Source organism: Leucopleurus acutus (assembly GCF_964270905.1).
Source record: "Leucopleurus acutus genome assembly, chromosome: 18".
Taxonomy (NCBI): domain Eukaryota; kingdom Metazoa; phylum Chordata; class Mammalia; order Artiodactyla; family Delphinidae; genus Leucopleurus; species Leucopleurus acutus.
In genome coordinates, this window is record NC_139160.1 from 18071107 (window position 1) to 18093082 (window position 21976).

The window sequence follows — 21976 nt, forward strand, 5'->3', positions numbered from 1 at the left end:
TATCTGATAGTGTGAGATTTACTCTTTGCCCTAGATACTTTTTAAGTTGCATCATGATATATTTAGATATAGTTATCTTATTTTCCATTTCTAGTATACAGTGGGCTTTTTCACTCTGAAGACTCCTGTCTTTCTTCAATTCTGGAAAATTCTCAGCTATTATCTCTGAACAATGCTCTTTTCTTCTCAGATGTATGTTAGAATTTTTCATTTATCCTCCATATTTTTTAACCTGTAAATTTATTTTCCCCATATCTTTATCTCTTTGCATTCTGAGGGAATCTCTTTAGTTTTGCCTTGCAATTCACTAATTCTTTCTCCAGCTCTACCAATGCTTACCATTTAGTCCATCTATTTAGTTTTTATTTCAATGACCATATATTTTATTTCCCATATTTCCAAATGGTTCTTTTACATATACAGTATACTTAAAAAATAATCTCCTTTTCTTGTTTCATGGATGCTAATATTTTATCTCTTTGGACATTTTAAACATACCTATTTTAAAGTCTCTTTCAGTCAGATTCTACATTTACCTCTGATTCTTCAGGTGTGAATACTGCCAGTTGTTGGGACTTATGTTGCCTTCATGGTCCTAAATGTCTTCGTGTGTTCTGACTGTTTGAAATCATACTTTTCCTGGAATTTACTCCTGGGTGCTCCTCTACACTGGCTGCTTTCCTCATTGCTCTGGCTCTGACCTATGGGTTTCACAGCTCTAAACCCAGTTGTTATTAACACAATTCCAGGCCCTGTGAGTTATTAGCCTGCTTCCCAGCATTGTGCAGGTCCCTGTTTCTGTCCCCCAAAAGAGCTCAGCGCCCACTCTCTGCCATGCATGGGACATGTTTAATTCCCATCCTGTCAGGATTAGAATCCCTGGCCCTAGTGCTCATGTCCAATTCCAGATCCCAGTGGGCTTCAGTTTTTGCTTATTTTGTGACTTCTCTTGTAATTTCTGACCAATAGATGAAAATATATATGCTGGTGGTGCATGTTACATGGGGGTTACTTTCTACAGTCTAAGGCAAAAATCACAAACAGTCAAAATTATTCTTTAAAAAACCCCACTAAACTGACCATAAAGTATAGTAAACACTGTCCAACAGTTAGTTTTTTTCCTCCATCACTGAAAGAGATTGGGCTTGGCCAGATGTAGATGGGTTACGTTTAGAGGCAATGCTGAAAAAACAACAACTTATATTTAAACAGAATAAAACTTGGCACAGTGAGAGGTTTCCTCTATGACAGATCTAAAGGAACTGAGCCAAACTGAGGTAACAGCAGATTGATATCTCATCTCACACTCCTTCTGAGAGGATGGTGAGAACTATGTATATAATTTAAATTATTTCTCTTTATCTCTCTCATGCTTTTTCTTTTTCCTAGTAAAGGCAGCTAAATTTGCATTAAATTAAATGTACATATAATGCAAGTCCGCTCTACATATGCAAACCTACAAATACCAATAAATTACACACCCTGAAAAAAAAATGTTTTTCACAGTCTTAATATATTAGAACATGTTTTCATTTTTTTTTATGGAATGTCAATTTTATGATCAGGAGAGGCACCATTAACTTTCTAAAAAAAGTAGCAAGGAAATGATTTGCAAAAGTAAAATACAACATATAACATAATGGTTAAGAGCACGGGTTCAAATTCTGGTTCTTAAATTTGTTGACCTTACACTTGGCTTCTCAACTTCCTCATTTGTAACATGGAAATAATATTACCTACCCCATGGGGTTTTGTCAGAACTAAACAAGAAAATATATGTAAAGCACTTGTCACAGTGTTTGGCACAGTTCCATGGCATTAGCTGTAATTGCTGCTATTAGGAGTATGGTACTAGATTAAAGGGAATACTTATCCTTGGAAGAAATAATTCCCAAATTACTGAAATAACTGGCAAAGAGTTTTCTTTCCTATTGCTAATGAGATGCATCTTTCTATTTTAGATTCTCGATGAACTGGTTTTAGATAGACAGACAAACTGATACACAGCAGGACTTCTTGACAAGTACCCCTACATTCAGAAGATTTTTTTGAAATGCCATGTTTTTCTACTCACATGTCTATGCAGCCCTCAGAACAGTCACAAGAATCAGTAAACATGTTGGAAAAGCTGTTTAAATAATATGCTCGTGGCCACATAGTCTTTCTGTACTTAAACTGTGGAAGCTTTCTATTGTCAATTTCATTACAGAAAGAAATGGGCACTGATTCCACTCCACTGCTAATATCCGTATCAGAAACAATTTCTTCTTGCCTTGGGTAATTCCGAGTCAACTGAACATAGGTATTGAAAGAAAAGTTATCTGTAAATAGAAAGTTACACTCTGTCTCAAGCAGGTAACGAAAAACTTCCTCCATGTTTCGTAGACTCCTTCCACAAGGGGTTTTATAACTCACGTGGAGTGCTGAAGAATGAGAGTTTGTCTTTGCATGTCGTCTTTGGAAGTGGCATTTGATTGGTAGCTGCAGAGGGTTTTCTCCCTTGAAGGTAAGTGGCATTTTCATCAGACAGGCACTAGAGCAGTCATGCTTTTGGTAAGATAAATTTGAAGATGATTCTTTTTCTCTAAAGTCTGCAACTTTATTTTCCAGAGGGGGAATTTCCTTATTTTCTGTAGATCTGTTTAAAATTAATTATTTATTAGTATCTCAAATGTATAGCACAATCCCCATTTTTCAAAAAACACTGCACACTAAGGTGGTATTTAACTCCTATTAGCTTCTTCTTAGACAACACTAAAATAAGCCAGACTCTGAAATCAACATCTTACTATGTTCTGCAGCCACATAAAGTTACACCTGAAGGGTTGTTTTTTTTCTGGACATCAAATATGTGGTGTTTTTTCCAGCACCACTTCTTCAACTGGGTGTCCAATAATTCAGTTCAATTCTGACACTATTGACCTAGAGTCAGCAACAGATTCCACAAGTTAAAGGGCTCAGTCCCATAAGACTGCCCCCATGCCAGATGCCAAATGCCAATTTGCCAGATGCCAAATGTCACCCACACTCTTGACAACCCCTTTCTCTCGGATAATGTGCTGGAAAGATTCAGAACTCAGGAAAGCATTTTAATTACTATTACCAGTTTATAATAAAAGATACACTCAGGAACAGCCAAATGGAAGAGATGCATGGGGCAAGGTAGGTAAGAAGGGGCATGGAGTTTCCATGCCCTCTCCAAATGCACCACCCTTCCAGCACCTCAAACTGTCCACCAACCAGGAAGCTCCAGGAGCCCTGTTGTTTAAAGTTTTTTATGGAGGGTTAACTGCTTAAGCATGAATGATTAAATCATTGGCCACTGGTGATTATCTCCACCTGCAGCCCTTCTCCCTGCCGTGGAGGTTGGGAGGTAGGGCTGAAAGTTTTAGGCTTCTAACCAAGGTTGCCTTTCTGGCGTCCAAACCCCATCCTTAAGTTAACTAGGAGCGCCTCACCAAGTCATCTCATTTGCATGCCAAAGACATTCCTACCACTCAGGAGATTCCAAAGGTTTTAGAAGCTGTGTGCTGGGGACCCAGACAAAGCAAGTATCTTTATTATATCACAGTCTAATTTCAGAGTATTCCAGAAAGCTGTGATTACAGTGGTAACTTTTTGCTACATCTACACCAATAGCACCTAGCAAATTTAGAGTTCATGTAGGACATGAGTTCAATAAAGACCTGAGGAAGGTTATGTCTTCAGACAAACTTGGTTCAAGCAAAAAACAGTAAAGGCTAGGTAAAAAAATAATTAAGAATCCTTTATGCTGTTTTTTCTTTTTACCTTCAACAACTGTACTAAGTGAACTTTCCCCATAATATGTAACCCACCTGGTCTCATACACATCTGAAAATGGTAAACTACAGGAGAAAATGGAGAGGTTATTGACTTTAAGAAAAAAACTGTGAAGATTCCATGTGTTCCAAACTCAGGTTTTAAACTTTCACACACACAAAAAAACCTGTTTTGTGTTACCTAATATTTTCAATCTATCTCTAGGTATCTGTTATTTATTATAAAAGTAATATAGATATTTTAGAAAAATTTTTATACTCACTATATAAAGCAGCACTGTCCAACAGAACTTTCTGCATTGATGGAAATGTTCTATATCTGTGCTGTCCAGTGGCATAGCCACTAGCCACATGCGGCTACTGAACACCTTTAAATGTGGCTACTGTGACCAAAGAACTGAATTTTAAATTTCATTTTAAGTAATTCAAATTTAAATAACCACATGTAGCTAGTTGGTACCATACTGAATGCACAGATATGAGGTGCCCCATCCTTTTTTCAGCTGTATAGTAATCCTCTACATAAATTCCACAATTTATATAACTAGTCTTCTATTGTTTTCAATCTTTTGCTATTACAAATCATGATGTAATAAAAAACCTCATATATAATAATTTCATACATGTGAAGATATCCCAGAAACCGGAATGCTAGGTCACAGGGTAAATGGATTAGTAATTTTGTTAAGATTGCCTAATTGCTCTCCATGGGGTCAGCCTCTCCAGCAATTTATGTGAGCACCTGCTTTCACAGAGGCTCTTGATGCTTCCGGATTTCTGATAATCTAGTAGGTGAAAGGATGTCCTATAATTTATAAATCTTTTAATGTTGGAAATATTTGTTTCCAATTTTTCTGTGTTACTACTTTGATGAATATCCTCATACATAAGTCCTTGACCAAATTTCTTTCTTTCTTTTTTTGCAGTAAGCGGGCTTCTCACTGTTGTGGCCTCTCCTGCTGCGGAGCCTGTGCTCCGGACGTGCAGGCTCAGCGGCCATGGCTCATGGGCCCAGCCTCTCTGCGGCATGTGGGATCTTCCCGGCCCGGGGCATGAACCCGTGTCCCCTGCATCGGCAGGCGGACTCTCAACCACTGTGCCACAAGGGAAGCCCTGCAAATTTCTGATTACTACCTTAAGATACATTCCTTTAAGAGGAATTACTTGGTCAAGGGGAATATACATTAAGAATAACTTCTTATTAAAAAACTTTCAAACATACACTTAAGAGTATTCTTTTCTCATAAAGACTGATATACTGGAACCTCATGTACTTGTAAGAACTCCAGAACTCCCAGCACATAATGACTCTGTCCAACCCTCTGCGCTGAGTGATAACCAAACTCTAGCAAGGCTTCTAGCAGCATAAGGACATGCATGTCCCTAGGATAACCCCAGCCTCTCAACAAAATGCCTCCTTGAGAAAGCTCAAGGCTGTTTCTTCTAGCCAACACCTAAAGACAAGCCCCTGACCTTTCTTAGAACATTTACTAAGAAGGTCTTAAAATTATGAATCTTTCCTGGGTCTCTCTGAGATGTATATGTTTCTATAACTCAGGAATATTTTTCTCAAAAACCTGAAAGCCATTCTTTTGAAAGGTAATCATCAGGAAGGACAGGGTCTCTGTCCTCCAGTCTCTGTGGGAGGACAGAATCCTAACTTGATGACTGCCAGCCAGCACACACAGCTGGCCTCATGGGCATTCACAGTGATTAACCTTCATTAAGTTTTCACTTGAGCCCCAGCTTGTACTCCCTTCCTTACTCCCGCATTGCCCTTTAAAATGCCAGTCACCTCAGCACAAATCGCGATGGAGCTCAGCTCGTATTCCTACTGTCAGTAGTTAGTGAATAAAACCTGTTTTCACCACTACAGCTAATGTCTGGCTTTATGTTTGACACTTATTACCAGGTTTTAATAATTATCAATATTTTGCCTATTTTATTTAATCTATTCTCCACCCCTCTTGCCCCACCCTGAAACACTGGAGTATTTTAAAGCAAACACTTATCTGAAATAATTCAGTATGTATTTCTAACAAATAAGTCTTTTTAAAAATACATAATCTCAATGGCTCATCTTCACATTTCCCCGATTGTCTTAAAATCTGTTTGAATCAGAATCAAACAACCCCTACACTCTGTATTTGATTCAGGTGTCTTTTATGTCTCTAACCTTATGTAGTGCTCCCTCCCTCTTCATTAATGACATTTATTGGTTAAAGTTAAATAAATTGTGTCACTTGTCCTATAGTAGTTCCCACATTCTGGAATCTGGCTGATGCCTTCCATGTGGTGTTGTCATTTAACTCACCCCTTCCATTCCTGGCAAAGCAGTAGTCAGTTCTAGAAGCCTGATTTGATTCAGGTTCAATTCTGGTGGGGGGTCAGGGGAGATAATTCACATGTGGTGCTATGAATTTCCTATTGCAACACATAAGGAGACAAACAATGTCTGATTGTTCACATTTAGCGATACTTAGATTTATAAGTGGGTTTGGGTGTTTCCATCCATTTTAAAGCTCCTCACTTTCAGTTAACAGTTTTGGCATTCACTCATGATCGTTGTCTAGACCAGTGCTACGTTCAGGTGTGGTGGTGCCAGTTCCCAGTGGTTTTTTAACAATTCATGGTAAGTACAAAAATTGAAAGTGCAAAAGTTTAGAAACTTTTACAGCAATTTAACATTGCTGCAACATTTTATGCATTTTACAAGAGCATCACTCCTCAATAAGTTAGAAGTTTAAAACAAAACACCTGTTCTGACCACAATTCATTTGAGACCACTGGGCTAAGGCCACTGTTTCTTTGGGGTGTGGTGGGGTGGGGGTAGTAGTTGTAAAAATAACAATCTTCTAATTCTATCATTCCTACTGCATTTTCCGGCTAGAGTGCTTTCATAAAGAAATTCATCAATTCTTGGGTTATCCTAAAATACAGTTAGTATAAGCAGGCAGATAAATGCTTGATTCTTTTCTTTAATTACTAATATTCAGAATGATGAGTTGTATCCTAGCAACTACCAAAGTGACAGATTTTTTTTTGCTTTACAATGGTGTGTTAGTTTCTGCTGTATAACAAAGTGAATCAGCTATACATATACATATATCCCCATATCCCCTCCCTCTTGCGTCTCCCTCCCAACCTCCCTATCCCACCCCTCTAGGTGGTCACAAAGCAGCAGCTGATCTCCCTGTGCTATGCAGCTGCTTCCCACTAGCTATCTATTTTACATTTTGTAGTGTATGTATGTCCATGCCGCTCTCTCACTTCGTCCCAGCTTACCCTTCTCCCTCCCGCTGTCTTCAGGTCCATTCTCTATGGCTGTGTCTTTATTCCTGTCCTGCCCCTAGGTTCATCAGAATCTTTTTTTTTTTAATTCCATATATATGTGTTGGCATACAGTTTTGTTTTGTTTTTTTTTTTTGATAGCTTTTTTGCTTTCTGTCACAAGATATCTCAGGTCTGGAATCAGCCATTTCTCTAAGGGACTACGGTTCCATTTAATGAGAAATGGCATTTACAGACTACGATCATGGTACTAGGAGGTACACATATTTTAATCAATAAAAGATGCCAAACTGCTTTCCAAAAAGGCTGGACCAATTTATACTCTCATAGCACGGATGAATGCTCATCTACCTGAATATTATTTTAAAATTTTTCATCAATTGGATAGGTGAAAAATATTTTATTACCTTAATTTTTTTCTCTAAATAATAAGGAGTTTGAACATAATTTCATGTTTATTGATTTTTTTTTTTTCCTTTTGGCTAACTGTCTATTCATATGCTTTGTCCATTTTCCTATTGGGGGCTTGTTCATTCGTTCGTTCATTCATTCATTCATTCATTCTTCCATCAACGATTTCTTGAGTGCCTGCTATGTGCCAGGTGCTACGGAAAAAAAGATGAGAGCTCTGTGATCTCAAGGAGCTTACATTCTAGGCAGTGAACTAAGTATTTATAATAAAGTATAAACAATATTATGAATAATGCCATGATACATAATGTTATAGAAAGATATCTAATATTTATTATTTTTCTGTTTTTTAGGGTTCTAATTTTATAATTAATTTTTCTATGGTTTGAGAGTCCAGTTTCATCTGGAATTTATTTTGATGTAACACGAAGATCTAACTTAAATTCTCCAAATGATATCCAATTGTTCCAGAGTCTTTTACTGAATACCTCCTTCTTTCACCTTCTGACTTTTGACTTACTAGCTTAATCATATCTCAAGTTCTTAGAAATACATAAAAATGTCCTCTTATTTTCTAGACTTATTCTGCCTTTTGATCGAACTGTTAATTCTTATACCAATATAACATTGTTTTCCATACTATGATGGAACATTTTGATATTTCTCAGGGCAAGTCCTTCCTCACTATTTTGCCTTTTAAACATGTTCTAGGTGTTTTCTGATTTTTTTATCTTTTGAGATTAAATTTATAATGGCTCGCCAAGTTAAAAAAAATCCAAATGCTTGGATTTCATATGAAATTAAATCTATAAATTAATTTGGGAAGAATTACCATTTTTACAATATGCAGTTTTCCCATCCAGGCACATAGTAAGTTTATCCATTCATTAAAATCTTTAGAATTAATTTTCCTCAGGTATATACTTCTTGTAATTAGTCTCATTTATTTTACTTTCTGGTGTTGTGAATGGGGACTTAATTTCATATTTTCTGAAGGTATAGAGTTTCATATTTTTATTTTATGTGACTATGTCACTAAACCCTCGTTTTACCTTAATAATTTTACACTTGCATCTTAGATTTTCTAGAAGGATAAGACTATCTACAAATAATTTTACTTTGTACATTTCAATAATCATATTTTCTTTTACATTCTATTATACTGGCTAGAATTTTCATAAAAATACTGAATAACAATTATGATAGCAGGCACTTCTGTCTTAATCTTTATTTAAAGGAAATGTCTCTAAGTTTCACCAGTATATAGGACAGGGATGCTGGTTTAAGAAACATATTCTCTCCCACATTAAGAAAAAATTCTTCAAAATGGTACAGATGAACCGGTTTGCAGGGCAGAAATAGACACACAGATGTAGAGAACAAACGTATGGACACCAAGGGGGGAAGCTGTGGGGGTGGGATGAATTGGGAGATTGGGATTGACATATATACACTAATATGTATAAAACAGATAAATAATAAGAACATAATGTATAAAAAAATTAATAAAATTCAGAAATTAAAAAAAAAAGTTCTATTTCTAATAGTTCATATTACTTTTAAAAGTCTTTTGGCATCTTAAGATAAGCTTTTTTTCCTGTGGTTTACTTCTGTAAAATAATATATTTCCTAATACTAAATCATTCTTGCTTGACTAGTGTAAATTCTAAGTCATCTCATTAATATTTCTCTGGATTAGAATTGCTAAAATTTTATTTAGAAGCTCCATATCCACAATAGTGATATTTTAAACTTTTTAGGGCCATAAACCCTTTGACAATCCGATGAAAGCTATGAACCCTCTCTAGAAATACACTATAAACATAAAACTTTGCATACCATGCAGGGCCTCCATTGTCTCTAGTTTAAGGACTCATCTTTATTATAGTTAACTCTATATTTAGATGGTTTCTATGCCACTGCCATTTCTTAAATACTATATCTTATACATTCTGACTCCTCTTCTGGTCAGCAAGAGGATTTTCGAGAAAATTTCCCAGAAGGTTATGTATATAGATGTTTTCTGAGCTTTTGCAAAGGTGCTAGCCTGATTTTTGCTGTTTTGTTGGCTTTTTTTGTTTGTTTTGATACTTGTAAGATATTTATACTTTAAGACTGATATTAAAACTTTTTAAAAATCAATACTTATCTATTAGTAATTTTCATTTCTGTGGTATTTGGTAAAACCTTTTGCCTCCAGACTTGATATTTCCTTATACTCAGAAGTTACCTTCTTTGACTATTGCTTCTGCTTCACTTATTCTAGCTTCTTGTGTTTTTGTTCATTTGTTTGTTCTAGTTCAGAAAAAACAGGGCAGATTTTTCCAAAAGCAATGATTCTGTTATGCAAGTTTACATTATTTTTTAATATATTGAGAACATCTACATTTCATATTTATTTAAGTACCAAATTTTTTAATGGAAAATATATGTATTTTCATTTTCTAGCTGCTGGAACAATTCTGAATCCTAGTTTAGACATTGTGATTTCCTGCACTGCCTTTGTAAGCAGCAGCACATTGGTCCTAACTCTGTTGCCTTAGCTTGAAATTCTTAACATTTTGTAAAGAGCATTATAACATATGGATGATCCTGAAAATACTTTACAGTGTTCACTAAAATTGTTGGTTTTCTGCTAATAGTTTCTTTTTTGAGAACATTATTCATCATTCTCTTCTTTTTCTCACTCATTTGCCCTTTTCTTCTACATTTTGGGAAATCTTTTTTTTTAAAAATAAATTTATTTATTTATGGCTGCATTGGCTCTTCGTTGCTGCGCGGTCTTTCACCGCAACGAGCGGGGGCTACTCTTCGTTGAGGTGTGAGGACTTCTCAGGTTCAGTAGCTATGGCACACGGGCTTAGTTGTTCCGCAGCATGTGGGAACTTCCCGGATCAGGGCTCGAACCTGGGTACCCTGCATTGGCAGGCAGATTCCTAACCACTGCGCCACCAGGGAAGTCCTGATTTGGGGTAATCTTAAAGATCCCAGACTATACCTTTAATTTCCTTAATTGACTTTCACAATGAATACTTTCTTAAAAGAAAGGCTGGGATAAAACTGATCACTGCACTACTATTTGTAACAGTAAATATTTGGAACAATCTAATTATCCATCCTTAAAGGAATGGAATTAATAAAATGTATTCTCACGATGGAAATCCAAACAAGGAGATGAAATAGATCTATAACACAGAAGCAACATGATTAGATCTCAAAACTAATGCTGAGTAGGGACTTCCCTGGTGGCACAGTGGTTAGGAATCTGCCTGCCAGTACAGGGGACACAGGTTCGAGCCCTGGCCTGGGAAGATCCCACATGCCGCGGAGCAACTAAGCCCGTGCGCCACAACTACTGAGCCTGTGCTCTAGAGCCTGCGAGTCACAACTACTGAGCCCATGTGCTGCAACTACTGAAGCCTGCATGCCTAGAGCCTGTGCTCTGCAACAAGAGAAGCCACCGCAATCAGAAGCCCACGCACCACAACGAAGAATAGCCCCCACTTGCGCCGCAACTAGAGAAAGCCCGCCCACAGCAATGAAGACCCAACGCAGACAAAAAAATTAAAATAAATAAATTAAATTAAAAAAAAAACTTTCAAAAAACTAATGCTGAGTAAAACAAGTAAGAAGGTACATATATGAATATTTATGTAAAATTTAAAAACTATAATAGCACTATATATTATTTATGGCTATATAAATATTAAAAAATGAACTAGAAAAATAACTGATGATAGTGACTGCTCCTAGAGAAGCAGAGAGGGCAACGGAACTTTGTCATGGTGAGAAGTTAGGTATGGCTCAAAGAGATTATAGTGTTTTGTTTTCTTTTTAAAAAAGAGACTGGAAGCAAATACAATGAAAGGTTAATAGCTGTTAATTCTGGATGGTGTGAGTATGGGTTTCTGCCATCTCCCTTTTCATGTTTTCAATCTTTAAGATTTCTCAAAAAGGTAGCAAAAAATAGTGGATGAGAATGCAGCTAAAAGATCAATGCAAATCCATCACCACCCATGGACTACAATGCAGTAGCACCTAATACATTAAAAATGAGGGGGGGAAAAAAGCAGAAAAAATGAGGTAAGGTTATGTTTTCCCTTAAATAACTTCAGTCTGTTTTAGTATTTTTGAAACATGCTGGGGGTACATCCCATAGTAAGAAATATATTCTATAATGTACTTTTTGTTTTGTTCTTCCATTTAACTTCTATCTTCTTTAGCCTAGTCTACTATAATACGTTTCTGTTTTTATTTATTTATTTAGGTATCCAATATTTCCTTGTTTTTTGAAGCCTGTGCCTGGAATTGCTTTTCCCCTATTATTAAGTGCCAAGTTCCTTTCTACCACTTTTTCATTATAATGTATTCTGAACTATAAGCAGTACTATTTACTTGTCTACCTAAGATATAGATCCCTTTGTTTGGTTTCACTCAGTATTCACTGTAATAAATTCTCTTAGGCTCTCACAGCTTTGTTCTTTGTTTTGATATAGGCTAATTTACTCTCAAGTAATTTATATAGCTACAGTGTTGTACAACCAGTAAACTGAATGTTTCATTTCCCTTTTCAGCTTGATGTAACCAACTAAATTATGTTCCAAACTGGGTTCTGTGGCATTCTTTTCTACAAATGTCATCATTTGATTTCCCCTATTTTGGGGGAAGGGGAATATGAAATACAATTTGAAGATTCAAAAAGTTCTTCTCTGAATATGAAGGGATTAACTTAGGGTATATGCAAGAGAGAAAATTGTATATAAGCTATCATTAGTTCTTAAATAAAAACTAAAATTTGTACAGTAATTTACAGTTTACAATGTATTTTTATGTAATTTCCTCATGTGACACTTAATAAGTACAGCTCTAAGTTAGTCATTACTGGAACAATAGACAATTAGAACTACTTACGACTAAAATGTAGGAGTAAACATGCTGGTAAAATCTGTAATTTGGAATTTAGGGTTTCAAGAAAGTTAGCTAAGCTGGCTTACAAGTACTCTTCTGGTGACTAATTTAATAAAAATCAAGAGGTGTAAGGCTCAAGTTATCAGGCAATTAACAAAGGAAAAAATCTTTTTATATTTATAAAGAAAAGTTAGAAAAACATGGAAATGAAATACTGATATGAACCTCAGAAGTGATTCTTTTCCTAAAAATTAATTTAAAAAAAAAAGAAATGATTCTTTTCTTATCTAAGCTTCATTTCATAAAACAAATGAAAGAAAACCAACCTACTACAAATCTCAGGAGTTAAGTAACCTAATTTCAATCCAATTTTGTGGGGAGGAAGATCAACTTTCTTACATGTATGAAGATACTTTACTGGAAAAAAACAAAAATAAAGAAAACCAATCCTATGCACAGTGCTGTAGATCTAGTTACTGACCCTGCAAAAACACAAAAATGCTGTAAGTAAACAACGGATACGTAGGTAAAGCAGGGTTATCTGGTATTGTCTGCATCTTTCTGCCAGTCTCTGGGTAGGGGTAAACTGATGATAGTGACTACTTCTATCAGTCACTATAGGGGCTTCTCTGTTTTTATCTGGCTTGAGAACTGTTTTGTCATTAGACACCTTGAACTACAAGGCAGAACATGGCTTCACAGAATGCCAACTGATTTCCCAGCTCTTGACAAGTCTGATGTACATAAAATACACAACTTTTAAAACTTTTGATGGGAAAGCATCCTTTTTTATATATTTTATCTACTCTTACGTCAAATGATTAGCAACAGTAAATCCCTTTTTGGGAGCAAAAGCATTAATGACATAAATAAATTTAACTTATATACATACAGAGAGGTATAGTCTTCTGGAAAGGAGTCTTCATGTGATGTAGAGGGCAATGAACTTGATTTGTTTTCCTGTGCATTCTGGGTCACAGACGTATGATCTACATGAAAAAATTACAAACTTAACAAGAATGCCAAGTTAAAAATCACTCACTGTAAAATCTAAATAGTATCTTTATTGACTAGATATATATATAGCCCTTAAATCTGAAAACATATTACGATTTCAAGATTGAGCCAAAAAATTAGGTGTCAACATTTTCAAAAACATTAAGAAAATAAGATAGGATAAAATAAAAGACTTAGGATAGAAGAGATTTCTACTGCAGAAATTGTAGTTTGGCCGACCTTTATCTGAATTTTAATCAACCTTTAAAGTGAAACATCAAGTATCCTTATTTCTGCTTGTATTTTACAAAAAAACATAACTCTTAAAGGCTCTATTAAGGTCACAAAATTGAAAGTTTATGTACCTTTTGTTTTCTCATTATTCTATTACTATCTACTTTTGGGGGAGAGAGGGAGGTATTTGGGTATCTCTTTTTGTCTTTCCATTTGTATTTTCATATTTCTCTTAGTTTCTCCTATATCTTTCCACACTTAATTTCATCTCATTTGTTGTCTCTTCATTTTCAAGTTCATCTATTCTTTCTAACATGACTTCACTATAGAAATAAGCTATGTATTTAATGAAAAAGTTATAGATTTTCTGCTCCTATTTTGAAAAAAATGGATACGTAGAATAGTCTATGTTTGGCTTTAAAAAATTGTTTTTAATTGTGCTTCTTCCTATGTAGTAGTGGACCTTAAGAAAAAAAGTGATTCTCATCCTGCCTTAGATTATTAACTTGCATTGGTCCTTTAGTGCACACCACTCTTATTAAAAAGAAAAAAAAAGTTTAAGTAAATAAAAGAATAGTTTAAGTTATAATCCAAGGTCATCCTTGGCTAATTAGCATAAAAAACCCTCTTTAGTTATACAGGTGAAAAAAGAAGATTTAAAATCTGATAGTGGAAGAGAGCTGAGTAAATAATATAATAACTGATTAAAAATTAAATAAGTTTAACAGGTTAAGAATTTCCCAGCTAATTTCTTTGAATGAGCCATATAAAGCCATATTAACAAATAGGAACAAAACAAATAAATATAAGCATAGTTAGAAATAAGATTTACTAAAAAACATGGAGATTTGAAATTAACTATTAGATAAGGGGAGAAAGGAGAAATAATAATTTCTTTCAAGAAAACAGTATCCAAGTCTTTGTATGGGGATACAGCAGATATTTACAGAATTATACACAATCAAAGAAAATTAAAGGTAATTAGTGGTTTGGAGAATTCAGGCTGGATCTGGGATGGCTTGTTTTGACCTCAACACCAAGTCCTTTTGTTTCCCCCAGTCTCAGTACTCCTTTTAATATAAATACTAACATGAATCTTTATTACTAGAAAGTGTTTAATCCGTACATATGCTAGCAATGTCAATTACGTAACTCCCCAATTACTTTTAAAACATTGCTCTACCACTAGCAAACATATACTTTTATTTTGATAAATTTGTTACACTTCAGATGAACTATATATAAAAATATGAAACTATAGTACTCAGTATTTCTATTGATGAAATCTTTACTTTAAAAGAACCAAAACAGGGCTTTCCTGGTGGCGCAGTGGTTGAGGGTCCGCGTGCTCGTGCCCCGGTCCCGGAAGATCCCACATGCCGCGGAGCGGCTGGGCCCGTGAGCCATGGCTGCTGAGCCTGCGCGTCCGGAGCCTGTGCTCCGCAACGGGAGAGGCCACGGCGGTGAGAGGCCCGCGTACCGCAGGAAAAAAAAAAAAAAAAAGAATCAAAACAAAACCCAACCTATATTCTTTTAGTGGGAAAGATTGTTTCAGAAAGAAAAAAAAAAAAAAGTTGCTTAGAATTAATTCCTCTTACCACCTCCTGCATTTAAAAGCTTCTCTTGCAAAGCAAATGTAATCCCTTAAGGATGTGTTGATTCCAAGTGCTATTGAAGGATACTGAAAGACTGTTTTCTTAAAGAATCTACTCTTCTAAAACTGTACATTAGCTACTGAAATTGAAAATACTTTTGAATAACAAAAGCTTTCTTTAAAATAAACTTGGGACTTCCCTGGCGGTCCAGTGGTTAAGACTCCTCTTTTCCACTGCTGTGGCATGGGTTCAATCCCTGGTCAGGGAACGAAGATCCCGCATGCCTCGGCACAGCAATCAATAATCAATCAATCAATAAATCAATAAAACTAAACTGATGATGTTAAGCCATTTTTCAGAGATTTAAAACCTTATGGCTCCAAATTATGAGTTAAAATAATTATAATTTGTTGAAATATTTACCAATATTAATTAAAATTTAGTAAATGTACCTCCTCAACACTTTAGCAAATTAATGATAGTCTAAGATTTATAGGACAGTGATTCTGATAAAATAACTTGCTTTTTAATTAAAAAAAATTTTAATTGACATATAGTTGATCTATAATGTGTTAGTTTCTGGTGTACAGCAAAATGATTCAGATATATATATATATATATATATAAATATATACACACACACATATTTTTTCATATTCTTCTCCATTATGGTTTATTATAGGATATTGAATATAGTTCCCTGTGCTATACAGGACTTGTTGTTTATCTAAAATAACTTTTCAATTTTTCTTTTTATAATCTTGGTACATTATCTTCGTTCAATTACTTCTAAAATAAATTTGTTAGACTAATGGTCTAATAATAATCTAGAAATGAAAAAAATTTCCATCAATTTATCTATACCAGAATGTGCCTTTTAGTATTGTTCTTTACACAAAGTATCAATAGGTTTATAGTGGTTTGGAGTCTTGGAATTCTATTTGCCCTTCTTATAGTAGAAGCGTTTTTGAAAAAGAGATACAATTCTTCCCGGAGAAGTTTAGTAGAGTATGCATTTCCTATGGGGTAGGACTTTCTGTTTACTAGGGAAACTGATTTCCATATATGGATCTTACAGTTTTATTTTTAAACTGTCTTCAGTTAACTTGACATAATTAAGGCTGGCTTGCTTCAAAGCAAGAAAACAGCAGAGAATATTCTAGATTGGGATTAGAAATGTACATACCCCTTATCAAAGTTGAATTATTATTTATAGTTGCTTCCTTCACTAGAATCATTGCTTGGATGTATTCTGTTAAGGAAAGGAAAAAAGAATGAAAACAATCAGCAGCAGTATCACCTTCACTCAAGATGTCTGCTACTGTACTAGGCAATTTACATATTTTATCTCATTCAATCTTCACAACTCCTCTAAGAGGTTCTTATGATTATCTACTAAATACATTAAAGACAAAGAAATTAAGGCCTAGTGGTTAAGCTGTTTATTCCAGGTCAATAAGCTAGGAAGTGGCAGAACTGGATTCAAACCTAGATATATCTGATTCATGAAGGAATGAGAAGGAATATTAAAATGAAAAATACTGTTAATTTTGTGGACAAGCACATCATAGATTAATGTCATAAGAACATCCATAAAGTATTAAGAATATCCTGGGGAAAAATAAAGGATAGTCAGGGGAGATTTTGCTTGAAAATCATATGTTCTGATGGAATGAAGGAAATTTCCATATAAAAGTATATGTTCTACAACCACTTAGGTTGAAGACAAAGAAGCAGAAAAAATACTGGGATGACTGAACTGACTGCCTATGTAGAGCGCAAGGTTTGCTTTCTGAAGACTACTAAGGCAAGTTCTGTTTAAAGCAGGCAAAATATATTTATATATTTACTTTTATATTAAAGAAAATAAGTTATCTCTGAATGATTGGGTAATACATAATTTCTGTTATATTCTTCTATATGTACCAAATGTTCTACAATGAGTTTTGCAATACACTCCCCAAAAAAAAGATAAAATGAGGGAGAAGAAGGTAGCCTGAGATAAATAGAGATAAATTCAGCAGCTATTATTCAAAGTAACCAGCTTCATCCAGTTTTACAAAATGTCCACAGTATGGTAAAAACAAGTTTTTATAGAAGCAGGACACACACGCACACACAAAAAGCAGGTAGAACTGATGTTAGGTTCTTAAAAAACAAAAGAAGTTATTTGACTTTTAAAACGAACAGCAATACTGGAAACAGAATTATATTATATTATCAGTGGGTAATATTCAGCATTAAATGTACTGAACGTTTTTATTGCTTCATACCTTTATTTGTGGCAGATCCATCTTTGATCTTTTGTTTCAGTGACTGCAGCACATTTTGCACTTGTTCAAATATGAAATCCACTTTCCCATCATCTTCTAGCTCCATCCAGAAAGTTTTTGCATCACCTAAAGAAAAAATAATAGCCTAAGAGCTCAGTAGACATAATTTTCCTAAGGCACATGTTATTAAAAATATACTTGGTTTCTAAATAAAAATCAAAATTTAACTGGCCTATTACTTTCCTTGAAGAAAAAGATTTTGGTCACTGTTTCTTTACAACGACCTACAAGCAAAAAATATGACCTGGGTATCTCACTTATTTCTGATAATTAAAAAAAAAATGTGTTGAAAACTTCAGTGACACTTTTTTTTTTAAACTTTAAATGCCTAAACAATTTATTTTTCTTTCTGTGTAGTGACACTATTTCTTGACTGGAAAACAGCAGGAATGACTTCATTCTAGGGGTGGGAGTGGGTGTATTTATAGACACATTCATTTTAAAAGTTTCAAGGACATAACCTCCATTGAGTATGGAAGTGGAGGGTTCCAGAAGGAAACATCTCAACAATTGTTGAAATAACTAAATGTCTAACAATAATGCTTTAAAAACTATCTTTGATAGTAACTTTTTAATAATTATGTTGACTGAAAGAAAAACGCACAAACAAGTTGCACATTATGTTTTATTTGGCAAACTACTGAGGACCACAGCCTGGGAAACAGCCTCTCAGACAGCTCTGAGGAACTTCTCTGAAGAGGTAAGGGAGGAGCCAGGATATACAGAAGTTTTTTGCTGGGGGGAGTGGGGGCTGGGGGGTGGTGGTAATAAAACATGTAGTCAAACATCAAAAGATTACTGCTAATCACAAAAGACAGACATCTCAGTTTAATGATTTTAGTGCTTTTCTGTGTCTGGGGAGATGCAAGAGTTTGGGCTCATTGAAGTTATTCCTCAGACATGCATCTTAACTATCTAGGACTAGTATCCGGTTTTTCTACATTCTGAATTCCCCTCAGGGCGTGCTGCTGGGGGCAGATGCAGTGGATGATGGCTTGATGGCAGGCAATATTCACTGTTTACTGAAATGGCAGGTAACATTTTTTGTTCACACTTACAGGAGGCAAAATATGTTTAAAGCTTTTATAGATAAAGTTATATAGATAAGCCAACATTTCAGATGCCCAGCAAGCTAACACCTTAAAAATTTTCTAGCGAAATCATCCTTTCAAAGCTGAAAACAGAAATACGAGAAATGCAATTAAAATAAATTGGCGAAAGTCAAATCTTACACCATGTTTAAAAGTAACAGGGGCTTCCCTGGTGGCGCAGTGGTTGAGAGTCCGCCTTCCGATGCAGGGGACATCGGAAGATCCCACATGCCGCGGAGCGGCTGGGCCCATGAGCCATGGCCACTGAGCCTGTGCATCCGGAGCCTGTGCTCCACAACGGGAGAGGGGCCACAACAGTGAGAGGCCCTCATACCGCAAAAATAAATAAACAAATAAAAATAAAAGTAACAAAAATTACCTAAAATGTTAAACACAAATTATTTATAAAATATATAAAATTAATGTATAAAATGTTTAAAATGAATAGGGCCTTAAGCAAAGGAGAAACATAACAGTAACTGCACTGTAGAAAGGTCACTTGAGAAGCCATTGGGAGGATTAATGAGCAGACAGCGTAGTAAGTTTACAAAAAATACATTTTCCTTAATATTAAAAATTAAACCCAGAACCTCCAAGTTGGTAATAGAGTGAGATTCTTCAAAAGAGGCTTAGGACTCAGAGTCCCAACTCTCCCTGGCAGTCATCTAACCAAAGGGGGACCTCTGGCTAATTAGGGCTGCTGCTACCATAGAAGCCTCAGGAGGGGTGCTGTTTCCCTGTTAACTCTCTGGCCTGATGTGTACTACACAAGACTAAGCCTACTTTTCCTTTTTCCCCATAGCACAGTTCAGACAAAGGTTTCAACATTTGAAAAAAATGCAATGTGAAAGGACAAAAGGAATGAGAAATTATGTTTTAGAGACAGATAGGGGCTGACATAGCCTTGAGTGCCATGCTAAGCAACTTTATTTTTATATGGAAGTCTATAGGGAGCCACTCAAGAGGTTTAAGCATCTTATTATGTTACTAATTTTGCTTCTAAAAAATCACTAAAGTGGCAGTGGGAAGAGGGACGAGACAAGAATGATTTCTATATTTCTGACTCAGGCAACCATATGTATAATAATGGTATCCACTGCGATAGGGAATAAAGGTAGAGAGACAAGTGAGAAATTCAAGTAGGGTGAGTAAACTGAATGCACAGGCTCCAGGGTAAGATCTGATCCAGATATACAAATTTTGGAGTCAATAGCACACAAATTCTTGCTAAAGCCACAAAATAGATGTTATTAGAGAGAATCTGTAGAATGAGAAGAGGGTCTTCTGTAGAACATCAACATGGAGTGCTTACTAAATACATCGATAATGACCTAGGTATGTGTACATGTATATATCTATATTTCTCCATCCATCACTTGAAGAGCTTCAGGACATTGGTACAGAGAATCTCTGGACACCTTTGAGCCTGTTATCAGCAAACTGTAGTCTATGAACTCCTGGGAGTTCCCAAATCCTTTCAGACAATACGCTAGGTCAAACTATTTTAATAGTAATATCAAGACATTATTTGCCCTTTTCTTCCCTATATTGACATTAACTGATGGTTCAAAAGCGCTGGTGAGTAAAAATGTTGGAGCCTTAGTGTGAATCAAGGCAGTTGCACCGAACTACTAGTAAGTCATTATTATTATTTACCACCAATTTCACTTAAGAAGGTCTTTGATAAAGCAACATAAATAATTACCAAAAAAAATAATAATTACCACAGTACAATGGCTGTTTCAAGGAAAAGCACTAGGGAGATTGTTTGAGTTGTAAGCTAAACTAGCTGGGTTTTTTTTTTTTTCATAGAAAACCATTTTTCCTTAAAAGAACCACTAATAAAAATTGTTTTTTTCCAACTTGGGTGTTTGGTACACATTTTCTCAAACATGAATAAAGGGAGCCTATCACTTGAAGGACAAAAGTAACAGCATTTGTTGCTAATGAAAAATTCAAGCTATCAAGTTGAAACTGAAAATTTAGAAAACTTGCATCTGCCATGGTAAGCTTGAGAGCTTCTCAATAACTAATCACTTTTTGATGAGATTGGTAGCAATATTAACAAATGTAATTTTTAAATACTGTATGATTAAATGTGTCAACATTTGGAAAAATCTGCATAATTCATTGAACCAATGTTTTCCAAGTGGCCAATGCATGATGTTATAAAATCATACATGTGTAAAAGGCCCATCAAAGTGCAAGACAAACCAATGGATTTTTAATGTAACAGTGTAAAAAAAAGCTCACTGATAAGAATTCAGATTCCACACTATAACTAACCTTGAAGGAATGACTACTTGTTGAGTTTTGTAGTTGTACCAAAGAAAAATATCCATAATTATCTGAGAGGCTATTAAAATATTCTTCCTTTTTCCAACTTCTTGTCTGTGTGAAGCTTCATTTTCTTTATACATTTACACCAAAGCAACATATCACAACAGACTGAATGCAGAAGGAGATCTGAGAATCTCTCTTCTATTAAGCCAACTATTAAAGAGATTTGTAAAAATATAAAACAATGGTTTTCTCACTAATTATTTTCATTTCAGAAAATAGTTATGTCTCACAAAAATGTAATTTGTTAACATGTTGGGTTTATTATTTAAAAAAAAATAAGCCAATTACCATTTTTGAAGCTTCTCAGTTTTCTAGTAAATATGAATAGATATTATCCACATAAACAAAAGCTGTTAGGGGTTTTAAACACTTTTAAGAGTATAAAGTAGTCCTGAGACCAAAAGAAAGTTTGAAACCGCTGGCCTAGATAACTGTCCAGTGAAATTAGTACTACAATCTGTAAACAATCCGCATATTACAAGTATGTTAAAGGGTGGTGAAACTATTCTGTATGATACTGTAGTGGTGTATACATGACATTATGCATTCGTCAAAACCTATAGAACTTGAAAGCACAAAGAGTGAAGCTTAATGTATGCAAATTTTAAAATATCATTTAAGAGATCAGGGATCCCAGGAAGGAATGTATACACAACCTCTCTGAAGGGCTGAGTGGAAAAGGTGCTGACCTAAATAACTTTGGAAATAAATGGACTCTGTAAAACTATAGGCAAAAGGAAGTTGCACAAGCACTGAGGTGTCACACCTGGGAATAAGTTTACAGTACTTCTGATACTGCTATACACATATACTAGAATCGAGCAATTAAATAAATGGATAACAGATAATGGGAATTTATAGATAAGCAAGGAGAATAAGCTAGAATAATCCATGTAGTAATGGATTAGAGCCAGAAACATCAGTATAAACTCATGTTTAGCTCAATACAGATACAGATGGTTACATATAGAAAT

The 21976-nt window shown here is 35.1% G+C and overlaps 1 protein-coding gene across 3 annotated transcripts in view; it reads right to left on the bottom strand.

Annotated features, from left to right (window-relative positions):
• The window catches only part of SETDB2 (SET domain bifurcated histone lysine methyltransferase 2), a 74103-nt gene that overhangs the window by 50364 nt on the left and 1763 nt on the right, over positions 1-21976 (bottom strand). For 2 of the 3 annotated variants that reach the window (XM_082859590.1, XM_082859589.1), the window contains exons 2-5: positions 17509-17634; positions 16422-16487; positions 13303-13399; positions 2075-2638 (exon numbers count right to left, since the gene is read on the bottom strand). In XM_082859590.1, coding sequence (XP_082715716.1) covers positions 2075-2638; positions 13303-13399; positions 16422-16487; positions 17509-17634 — 853 coding nt within the window. The remainder of the gene's footprint in view (positions 1-2074; positions 2639-13302; positions 13400-16421; positions 16488-17508; positions 17635-21976) is intronic. The other variant, XM_082859588.1, reaches the window with a different exon arrangement.